Genomic DNA, 12016 nt, shown 5'->3' with positions numbered 1-12016 from the left:
GGTACCGGTCGCGCTCCTGGCGTCGTACCAGGTCCCGATCGCCGTCGCGTCGGCACCGAAGAGGGTCTCCGTCCCGGCACCGTTCCCGGCACTGTTCCCCGCGCAGCCACTCCCGGCACCGCAGGTCCGGCTCCCGGTCGAGCTCCCGGCACTGGTCGAGCTCCCGGCACCGCGGCTCCCGTTGGTCTCGGTCTCCGTCCCGGCACCGTGAGAGCCTGCACCGATCCTCGGCACCGTCCGGACCCGGTCTGCCTCGGTCGGCGGCGCACTCCATCAGCGCCTCGGCACCGCCATGGCCGTCCCGCTCTGCATCGGTCACCTCCGCAGTGGACGGCGCTGCCCACCTTCCGCCTACCCCACAAGGTCATCCTCAGGGGGCACAGCCGTGGGGCTTCTGGGTGCCGTGGGCCCAGTACGAGGCTCAGGGGGTGCCATTGCCCCCGAGAGCTCCTGCTTCCGAGCGCAGGGTACCAGAGGCGACGGTTAGCCGACCGCCCCCTTCTCCTGCACGTGAGCCGGACCACGAGGAGACCAGGCAGCCCGACCCAGCCGGCGAGCAGTCTGCAGATCCTTCGACAGAGGTCGCTGTCCAGGGATTGTCTTCGTTGTCCTCACCGGACGAGGCGGTGGCCGGAGCTTCTGCCAAGGAGCCTCCGCCTATAGATCTGAAGGCCCACCAAGACCTTCTTGGCCGCGTGGCGACGGCTATGGCTCTTCCGGTGGCAGAGGTCCAGGAGGACGAGGACCCTATAACTAACGTCGTCGGGTCCGAGGCTCCCGTGCGAGTGGCGTTGCCGTTTGTGCGAACAATTCAGAAAAACGCCACCACACTTTGGCAGACGCCTGCGTCCATCCCTCCTACGGCTCGTGGGGTTGAGCGCAAGTATTCAGTCCCCCCCATGGGCTATGAGTATCTATATACTCACCCAACCCCGGACTCGTTGGTTGTCCAGTCGGTCAACGACCGGGAGAGGCATGGTCAACCTGCCCCTGCGCCGAAGTCGAAAGACGCGTGGCGAATGGACCTGTTAGGCCGCAAGGTCTACTCGGCGGGCGGCCTACAGATGCGCATCGCCAACCAGATGGTCCTCCTCGCCAGGTACGTCTTTAACATCATGACGTCCCTGGCGAAGTTTACGGAGCTCCTGCCGACAGCCTCCTGCCCGGAGTTCTTGGCGATGCTGGACGAGGGCAAGAAATCGTCCAGGTCCTCCATCACGGCCGCCCTCGACGCCGCGGACTCGGGGGCTCGGACCTTGGCCTCCGGCGTGACGATGCGCCGCATCTCCTGGCTGCAGTCGTCCACCCTGCCGCCAGAGGTGCAATATACTTTACAGGACCTGCCTTTTGACACGCAGGGTCTCTTTTCCGAAAAGACTGATTCCCGGATCCAGACCCTGAAGGACGGTCGCGTTGCCATCCGCACCCTAGGGATGCACACTCCGGCTCCACAGCACAGGTCCTTCCGGCAACAACCCTCCCGGTCTTTCCCTCAACAGCGGTACCGCCCATACAACAGCAGGCGGCCGGGGCAAAATTGCCGTCGTCCATCCGGCAACAGGCGTAGCCAGGGCCAGGCCCCTTCCAAGACCCCGCAAGGCTCCAAGCAGGCCTTTTGATGGGACGCCCGAGGACGGCCCATCACTCTCCCTACCGGATCCTACCCCTTTATTTTACAACCGCCTGTCCCATTTCTTTTCGGCGTGGTCCCAATTAACAACAGACAACTGGGTGCTTCAAACAGTCCAGTCGGGATACCGCCTTCAGTTTGTTTCACCCCCCCCTTCCCTCCCACCCTCCCTGTCCCTTTTCAGGGACCCCTCTCACGAGCAACTCCTCTTACAAGAGGTCCAGACTCTGTTGAGCGTGGGTGCCATAGAGGCAGTGCCTCAAGACAGGCGGGGCAGGGGATTCTATTCCCGTTATTTTCTCATCCCCAAAGCGAAAGGAGGGCTACGTCCTATCCTGGACCCTCGCGAGCTGAACAAATACCTGCTCAAGCCCAAGTTTCACATGGTCACCCTGGGGACCATCATTCCCTCTCTGGATCCGGGAGACTGGTTTGCCGCCCTCGACATGAAGGACGCCTACTTCCATGTCGCGATCTATCCTCCTCATCGACGTTACCTCCGTTTTGTGGTCAACCATGCCCACTACCAGTTCGCCGTGCTACCATTCGGGCTCGCTACCGCACCGAGGGTGTTTACCAAATGCATGGCAGTGGTTGCCGCAGCCCTCCGCCGTCGTCAGATACACGTCTACCCGTATCTCGACGACTGGCTGGTTCGCGGACAGTCTCGACAGCTGGTAATGGACCAGATGACACAAATCCTGTCCCTCTTTCAGCGACTCGGTCTTCTCATCAACGCCGAGAAGTCCACTTTGATTCCCTCACAGCGGGTGGAGTTCATTGGAGCGGTCCTCGACTCCTTGTTGGCCCGAGCCTGCCTACCGCATTCTCGGCACCAGACGATGGTCTCCATCATCCGGGACCTCGTCTCCTTCCCGACCACGACGGTGCACTCCTGCCTCCGCCTCCTGGGCCACATGGCATCATGCACGTACGTCACCGCGTACGCGCGGCTCCACCTCCGCCCATTCCAGTCTTGGCTCGCGTCGGTGTACCGGCCGCATCGAGACCCCATCGACATGGTGGTCACAGTCTGCAGGCCAACCCTCGAGTCCCTCAACTGGTGGCTAGACCCGGAGATTGTCTGTGCGGGAGTCCCGTTCCATCCTCCTCGCCCGTCCGCCACTCTGACCACGGATGCCTCAGCGCTCGGTTGGGGAGCTCACCTGGGCGATCTTCACACCCAAGGCCTGTGGTCGCCCCAGGAGCTCGCTCTGCACATCAATGTCCGCGAGCTGCGAGTGATCCGTCTGGCCTGTCGCACCTTCTGCACCCACCTGCAAGGCCTCTGTGTGACAGTGTTCACGGACAATACGTCAGCTATGTTCTACATGAACAAACAGGGCGGAGCCCGCTCCTCCCTCCTCTGCAAGGAGGCGATGCTCCTGTGGGACTTCTGCGTGACCCACTCGATTCACCTGGAAGCGTCCTTTCTTCCCGGAGTACAGAACACGCTGGCCGACCATCTCAGCAGGTCGTTCCTCTCCCATGAGTGGTCTCTCCGTCCCGACATCGTGCACACAATTTTCCAGAGGTGGGGGTTTCCCCGGATAGACCTATTCGCCTCCAAGGCAAACAGGAAGTGCCACCTGTTCTGCTCGTTCCGGGGTCACGCGCCGGGCTCCCTGTCGGACGCCTTCCTGTATTCCTGGAAGGATCACCTCCTTTATGCCTTCCCTCCGTTCCCGCTCGTCCACTGAGTGTTGCAGAAGCTTCGCAGGGACAGAGCCACCGTCATTCTCGTGGCTCCAGCCTGGCCGAGGCAACATTGGTACTCCCTGCTGCTCGAGCTCTCCGTTCGGGATCCCATCCCCCTTCCGTTGTGGCCAGACCTCATCACCCAGGACTTCGGCAGACTTCGCCATCCGAGCCTGCAGTCCCTCCATCTTACAGCTTGGTACCTGAGTGGTTGACCCACGCAGAGAGGGGCTGTTCGGCGGCGGTGCGGCAAGTCCTGCTAGAGAGCAGAAAGCCTTCCACTCGCTCCACCTATCTGGCGAAGTGGAAGCGATTCGCACTCTGGTGTGACCATCGAGGCCTCAATCCCTTGGTAGTCCCTGTCTCTACCATCCTGGACTACCTCTGGTACCTTAAGGAGCAGGGTCTCGCGGTCTCCTCCTTAAGAGTTCACCTGGCAGCAGTGTCCGCCTTTCGTCCATCCGTGGAAGGTCGGTCCATCTTCTCCAACCAGATGGTTTCCCGCTTCCTTAAAGGCCTGGACCGCTTGTACCCGCCTGTGCGGCGTCCTGCCCCGACCTGGGATTTGAATCTCGTGCTGGCCAAGATGATGGGTCCCCCCTTCGAGCCTATGGCCACGTGCTCTCTGCTCTACCTCTCCTGGAAGACAGCCTTCCTCGTCGCTATTACATCTGCAAGACGAGTTTCTGAGCTCCGTGCTCTAACGGTTGGTCCACCATACACCATCTTCCACGGAGACAAGGTGCAGCTTCGACCACACCCGGCCTTCCTCCCAAAGGTGGTCTCGCCCTTCCACCTCAACCAGGAGATCTTCCTCCCGGTTTTCTTTCCAAAGCCGCACGCCTCGCCTCGGGAACAACAGCTACATACCCTCGATGTCCGCAGGGCTCTCGCTTTCTACATTGAGCGGACGAAGTCCTTCCGGCGGTCGCCCCAGCTGTTCGTAGCGGTTGCTGACCGCATGAAAGGCGAGCCGATATCCTCCCAACGGATTTCCTCCTGGGTCACAGCGTGTATCCGGACCTGCTACGAGCTTGCTCGCGTACCACCATGCCGCCTCACCGCTCACTCCACGAGAGCGCACGCCTCGTCGGCCGCCTTCCTGGCCCATGTCCCCATCCAGGACATCTGTCGAGCGGCCACCTGGTCTTCGGTCCACACCTTCGCCTCCCACTACGCGTTGGTGCAGCAGTCTCGAGACGACGCAGCCTTCGGCTCAGCGGTATTACACTCCGCCACGTCTCACTCCGACCCCACCGCCTAGGTAAGGCTTGGGACTCACCTGACTGGAATGCATAGGAGCAATCACTCGAAGAAGAAAAGACGGTTACTCACTGTAGTAACTGTTGTTCTTCGAGATGTGTTGCTCCTATCCATTCCAGACCCGCCCTCCTTCCCCACTGTCGGAGTAGCCAGCAAGAAGGAACTGAGGAGCGGACGGGCCGGCTGGGGTATATAACAGGCGCCATAGTGGCGCCACTCCAGGGGGCGCCAGCCGGCCCGCCGGAGTTGCTAGGGTAAAAAAGTTCCGAGATGCCATGCACGCGCGGCGCGCACACCTGACTGGAATGGATAGGAGCAACACATCTCGAAGAACAACAGTTACTACGGTGAGTAACCGTCTTTTACCTTACCTCAAAAAAACTGATTTGCATGGGATAAAGGGTTTGTAGTATTGCTGATGATTCAGTAGGTGAGGTTTTCCCCACTGAGCCTGTGCCATTAGTGTTGTGCCTAGGGGACTGTAGTGTTGGAGGTACAGGCCTTTTCTACAGTAGAGAAACTTGTGGCTGTGTCCTTCCATTATTGGAAAGTGCTCTTTTGCGCACATACAAACTTGCTAAAGGCAACTATTTGTCTGCTAGCCATTGGTTTAAGTTATCCTGATTCCCCATGGGGGATAAGTCCTAATCAGTGTTAGTTCAGCTAGTAGAGTGCCAGTTTGGACATGTCTGACCACCATGGTAATGCAACTGGTGCAAATAGTCCTCCCATCACTGTCTTGCAGAATACCAGTCACTACAGAGGTGGCCTGTGTGATCTCCTTTCTGCATTCCACTGTTCATGGGTCAAGTTGTCCAGGAGCCTCCTAGCCCTTCATGTAGCCCTGTGGAGCTCACTTGCAAGCTATTTTCAGAGACAAACTTTTTTGTTAAGCGATATCACAGTGTGCTACCATCCGTACCTTCATATTTTTGTGGGGTGAGCAGTATGTGCAGAGCTAGCTAGGAACGTCACCAGAAATAGTATACTAGTGGATGTGTGAGCAACTCTCCACACTAGGTATCAAACACAAGGACCTGTGCCAGCAGAAGGCAAAAGACCCGAGGCAGTGTCTAGATATAAAGGACCATAATAAAATTCCTTGAATTATCAAAAGACCTGTCTGTTCTAGAAGGAATTGGGTAGCATCACATCCAGGGCCTTCCAGTCATCATGATATAGTGGCTGACAATGCTAACTCTTCTGGAGAGAGTCTCCAAGATGAAGAGGATAGACAGAATGTTCTGTGGCCTGTGCCATACAGGAGGTCAGACGACATGATCACAATGATCCTTTCTGGACTTATAATGTATGACATGTACTTGGCTGTCTGGGGGCTTGGAGATCACAGTCTAGGATGTTGACACTTCCAGACAGGGCTTGTAAGGAAATGCAGCAGTTCAGATCCAAACATCCCTAGAGCTTTACAAAAAAAGTCTCAAGATTTTTTTTTAAATGTAAAGATACAGGAGATAACCTTAATACAGCTGTATTATTCTATATGATGAACTGTTGAGTGGAGTTATGTCATTTTCAATCAGCTATTTGCTAATGTTCATAATAACTGAGTATACATTGTGCCAAATGTGAAACTTTGTCTAATTAAATTGTTGTTATCCAGGTGGCTACACTGGAGATATATATTCCAATTCCAATTTGAAGAATAAAAATGATCTTTTTGAGTATAAGTTTGCAACTGGCCAGTGGACAGAGTGGAAGACTGAAGGAAGGTAAGGGGCTGGGTGTCATGGAAGATGAGCATCAATTAGGAAATAGTTGTAGTGGCAGCAGTAGGCAATGCTATTGCTAAGTTTGCACATCAGGTTCTATTATAGCCTCAAAAACTTTCATCTTTTGGGCTGCAGTTTTCAAGCAGGGACTATGTCCCAGAGTAAATGCTCTTGGAAAGTTTTGCCAAAAATTCCTTAATCTATTTGCAGTTCTATGACAGTGGGGGAAAATACGTTTGTGTTTGTTTGGTTGTTTTTTGTTTTGTATTTTAAAAAAGAATTGTTGTGTGATCTTTCCAGGAGTCTGTGCAAATTTATTAATTGGTTTACCATTTCATCAATGGAAAGTGGATATACACCAGCCTTTGTACCCTGAGCAGTTTTGCCACACACTTTATCTTTACCAGTGGGTTTGTATGAACAGTCAAACAAATTTATTGACTACAAAAGATAGATTTTAAGTTATTGTAAGTGATCGGCAAAAAGTCAGAGTTAGTCACCAAAATAAAATAAAATAAAATATAAGCACGCAATCTAAACTCTCAACCCCATTAGACTGGGCAACATCTAGATTAAGCAGTTTTTCTCACCCCACTGGATATTGCAGTTCATAGTATACAGATTTCACCCTCGAAACCTGGGTCAGCCTCCTCTGTTGGAGTCTTCTGTGAGTGTCTTTGTTGCTTGCAGCATAGGTGGAGGCAGGAAAAAGGCGAAGCATGGGCCTCTATGTTCTGTTTGGGGAACACAAGTCCAGGCATGTCTAGGGGGCATTGCTGTGTCTCCAGGCAAGGTTTAGAAATTCCGCTGGTGTGGCCTCATGCAGGTGAGTCATTGAATTGTAGCTCCCTTGCTGGACAATGGATGTTGATGGGTTGTTTCACACCCTGCACGGGTGTTGGTTACTTTTCTTGCTGTTGCCTCTGGGAAGCTAATATCTGGTTGATCCCTCAATTTACAGCATGTTTTAGTGACAACCATGCAACACAATTCTCATAACTTCATATGCATTAATAATATACGCATATGGATAGAGAAATGACTTTCAGCAGATCATAACCTTTCCCCCAATACTTCACATGACCTGCTTTATATGCAATATCCCAATTATATACAGATGAGGAATATGGGGGTTACAGGGCACTCCCCCAAGGTATAGAATGTCACAGTACGTGCATCATGGGAGGCTAATGCCATGTTCCCATAAACACCCGCACAAATGTTTTGGTCCCATGAAGAATTGCAAGCCTAACCCAACAGTCCACTTGGCTCCATGCACTGTGGGATAGTTACCCACAGTGCAGCGCTCCATGAATCGATGCAGGCCCCGCTAGTGAGGATGCGCTCCGCCGACACAATGTGCATATTGGGGACATGCAGAATTGACTTGCTTAAATCGGAGGCTCAATGTTGACTTAAATAAAATCAGCCTAATTTTGTAGTGTAGACATATTCTTAGCATCTTATTTGCTTTTTTCGACCACTGTTGCACTTTGAGCATATGTCTTTGTGCAAACTCCACAGTGATGCCTGCATAAGTTGTTATAGTTAATTCAGAACTTGTAAGGTGTATGAGTAGTTGCATTTTATCCTTCCAATGTGCGTTATTTTGCATTTATGGACCCTGAACTTCATTTTCCATCATGTTGCCCATTCCCCTAGCTCAGTTAAGTCCCTCTGAATTCCTCTGTCTTCTCAGGACTTGAATAACCTAAATAACTTGAATTTGAGTCAGCAAATTTCACTACCTCACCACTCTTTAATTAACATATTTGACAACATTGGGCCTGGTACAGAACCTTGAGGCCATGGTGAAGACTGATCATTTATTATTGGGGACTTGAAAATCTAGGCCTCAGTATCTGTACCTCACTCATCTGTAAAATTTGCCTTATAATCAAAGCCTTGTGTATTCTGCAGCTATGGGACTTGCTGTGGATTTTATCCTTGCTGCAGAGTTGTGCTCCAGAATCTCAACTTTTGTTCTAAAAAATTACATTTCTAGGCCTATTGGTTGTGCAGATAACATTGAACACTTAATCAGAATGTAAGCAATGAAATGACGACCATCTTAGTCTGCCTGAAAAAATAGTCGCCCTTTTAATAGATAATAAAGCCTGAAGTGACGGCTGTGATCATCTAGTATGCCCTCTCATATAACATAGGTCATAGAATTTCCTTGAATTAATTCCTGGTTGAATTAGAGTAGATCTTTTTGAGAAAAACATCCAGTCTTGAGTTAAAAATTGACAGCGTTGAAGAATCCATCACAGCCCTTTGTAAGTTGTTTCCATGGCTAATATACTCTGACTGTTAAAAATTTGACCTTATTTCCAGTCTGAATTTGTCTAGTTTCAACTTCTAGTAATTGGATCTTTTACTTTTTTCTGCTAGTTGGAGAGCCCTCTATTATCAAATTTCTGTTAATCTCTGCATAGGTACTTATAAACTGGAATCAAGTCTCCCCTTGATCTTCTCTTTGTTAAACTAAACAGATTGAGCTCCTTGAGCATCCTATAGGGGATGTTTTCCAATCCTTTAATCATTCTTGTGACTCTTCTCTGAACCCTCTGCTATTTATCAACATCCTTTATGAATTGGGGACACCTAGAATACTGTGTCCAGTTCTGCAGCAGTTGCATCATTGCCAAAGAGAGGTAAAATAATCTTCCCACTCCTCAGTTATCTGCTGTTTGATACATCCAAGACCTTTTGGCCAGTGTGACATTGGGAGCTCATTTTTAGCTGATTGTCTACCACAGTCCCCAAGTCTTTTTCAGAGTCACTTTTTCCTAAGATAGAGTCCTGCATCCTGTAAGTATGGCCTGCATTCTTTGTTCCTAGAGGTATAACTTTATGTTTTGCTGTATTGAAATGCATTTTGTTGTGCCCACTTTACCAAGTGATCTAGATTGCTCTGAATCAGTGACTTGCCTTCTTCATTATTTATCATTCCCCCCGTCTTAGTGATCTGCAAACTTTCAGTGATGATTTTATTTATTCTTCCAGGTCCTTAATAAATACGTTAAATAGAGTAGGGCCATGAACCAATTCCTGTGGGACCTCACTAGAAACACCCACCCAATGATGATCCCTGTTTACTATTACATTGTAATTATAATGTGGGATTGTGGCTAAACTGAAATTGTAATGTGGAGGTTAGCTAAATGTAAAACTCTGAACAGTAGGAAATAGAGTTGAAGTAATGCTGTGGGAGGCATTGTCTTAATTCTGCATGTCCTGGTTTGGAAATGTTCAGTTTAGCCCATCTCCAGATTCTGGAAGGGCACAAGGCAGCACTAGGTAGCCTTACATCTACATTAAAGAAGTTTTTTGGCTGTGAATTTCCCTTCTTTTTGAGAAATCTGTGGAAGCGAGGGGGGCATAGTTGATAGGAACACGTGGGAGGAGAACCTCATGAGGTCTTTCTAGGCACATCTCACCATTAATGAGCTACCATGCCCCTAGTAATGCTGTAAAGGCCGTGATCAGGAGGGAAGGTTGTAGCTAATGGGTTGTGAAGAGTGTATTTAACAGCTGGAGACAGCAAGGGGAGAGGAGGTGCAGAATCCCTAGCCCACATCAGGGACTATTGTGGGGAAAACAACTCTGCACACCCACCTGTACGTAGGAGGCTTGCATGAGTTAGAAATGGCTCATGTCCATATCAGTGTGGGTCTCCTTTCCGGGTCTCAGTGCTGTTGGACAGAGCTTGCCGGTTTTAAATGCTCTCCAGTCTCAGCATTGTGTTTCTGTGGCATACATTGTTCCCATCCTCAATTCCAGACCCAGTCCATCAAGCTTAGTGCTGCCTGTCAGGAGTTCAGTGAGTCTTTCCTGGCTCAGAACCACTTCATCCTGACTGAGACTTTTGCACTGGCCAACCTGGTGTTATTTTCAGTGTGGCAGCTAGTTCCTCCCACTTCTACCTGGCCCATACCACCATACCAGATTTCACATCCTAGATGGAGTAAGTACTACCAAAACTGTCTCAGAGCAAAATCCAGGGAGGTGGGTAGATGGCATCAGGCTTGTGGGGAGCTGAACATCTCTAAACTTCACACACCACTCACACTTCCAAAAGGAGCTTCATTGTGCCCCAGGCATTGGGAGCTTAACCCAAAAAGCGAATGCCGAAAATTCGAACTTGTCCTGAGAGCACATGAGATTAGGTGCCCTGTATGGTCTTGTTCACAGAAACTGAGTAGACTGTGTTCAGTGTTCGCAAACATGTATCTTTGCAAGGAAATCACTTCCTTTTTCACATCACACAGCTGCCGGATCCTTCCCCATGTTTCTTAGACGGCTGGTCCCACTGCTACCAGGCGTGGTCCTGTATAACATCGGACCGTTGGGAGAGAGCCAGTGCTCTCTTATGCACGGTACAAGTGGGTTACATGCTGCTGTTCTCCTCCTTCCCTCCTACCCACCCCCCTTCCCCGTCCCTCTTCAGGGACCCTTCTCATGAGCAACTCCTTATGCAGGAAGTACAGTTGCTCCTGGAGGCGGGGGCGGTGGAGGAAGTCCCTCGGGAACTAAGAGGGAAGGGGTTTTACTCCCATTATTTTCTCATCTCAAAGGCAAAGGGGGGCCTTCGGCCCATTTTAGACCTTTGCGTGCTCAACAAGTTCTTAGTCAAGGTCCGCTTCCGCATGGTCTCCCTAGGCACTATTATCCCGTCCCTACATCCGGGGGATTGGTATGCTGCCCTCGACATGAAAGATATGTACTTTCACCCCGCTCACCGGCGGTTCCTGCGGTTCGCCATAAACCAGCACCATTACCAGTTTACGGTCCTCCTGTTCAGCCTGGCGGCAGCCCCCCACATATTCACAAAATGCATGTCAGTAGTGGCAGCCTTTCTGTGAAAGGAGAATACAGGCATACCCATACCTCGACGATTGGCTCCTTGCGGGTCGGTCCAAAGAGGAGGTCTGATCCCATGTGATGGTGGCCCTGGACGCATTCTGCAGGCTGGGTCTTCTCGTCAACGTGCCCAAGTCTTCCCTGATATCAATGCAAAGGCTGGAGTTCATTGGGGCAGTGCTGGACTCGGTGCAGCAAGCCTCCCGGCTGCCAACCAGCGTATCATAGACTCAATGCTAAGGTTCCCCACTACCATAGCCAGATGCTGCCTGCAGCTCCTAGGGCACATGGCGGCGTGCACTCACGTAGCTCCACTATGGCTCAGGACTTTACAATCGTGGCTTGCCTGATCATATCGCCCAGGCAGAGACCTCTAGACCTTGTCGTGACGGTTCCAGCCCAGGTGTTGGACTCCCTGCGCTGGTGGCTCAGTCAGCCGGTAGTATGCGAGGGTATCCCCTTTGCCGCACCGCAGCCTGCTCTGACGCTGGTGACAGACGCGTCAGACCTCAGCTGGGAAGCTCACTTAGGGGGCCTGAGGACACAGGGCTTGTGGTCCAAGGCCGAGGTGTTGCTCCACATCAATGTGAAGGAGCTCAGGGCGGTTCGTCTAGCCTGCCAAACCTTTTACGCTATTCTGGAAGGTCACAGCGTGACAGTTCTGACAGAGAACACCACCACCATGTTCTATATAAACAAGCAGGGTGGAGCCCGCTCCTCTCCCTTCTGCTGAGAGGTCCTTCTCCTGTGGGACTTTTGTATAGCCCGCTCCATCCATTTCGTAGCGTCATACCTCCTGGGGGAGCGAAACAAGCTAGCGGACAGCCTC

At 51.5% G+C, this 12016-nt stretch overlaps 1 protein-coding gene across 5 annotated transcripts in view; it reads left to right on the top strand.

Annotated features, from left to right (window-relative positions):
• Nucleotides 1-12016, top strand: part of LZTR1 (leucine zipper like transcription regulator 1) — a 277535-nt gene that overhangs the window by 40130 nt on the left and 225389 nt on the right. For all 5 annotated transcript variants that reach the window (XM_045017155.1, XM_045017157.1, XM_045017154.1 and 2 more), the window contains exon 5: nucleotides 6213-6321. In XM_045017155.1, coding sequence (XP_044873090.1) covers nucleotides 6213-6321 — 109 coding nt within the window. The remainder of the gene's footprint in view (nucleotides 1-6212; nucleotides 6322-12016) is intronic.

Source organism: Mauremys mutica, chromosome 4 (assembly GCF_020497125.1).
Source record: "Mauremys mutica isolate MM-2020 ecotype Southern chromosome 4, ASM2049712v1, whole genome shotgun sequence".
NCBI classification, from domain to species: Eukaryota; Metazoa; Chordata; order Testudines; family Geoemydidae; genus Mauremys; species Mauremys mutica.
Note: the sequence above shows the minus strand (reverse complement) of the source record. Positions and strands in the feature narration are given on the sequence as shown.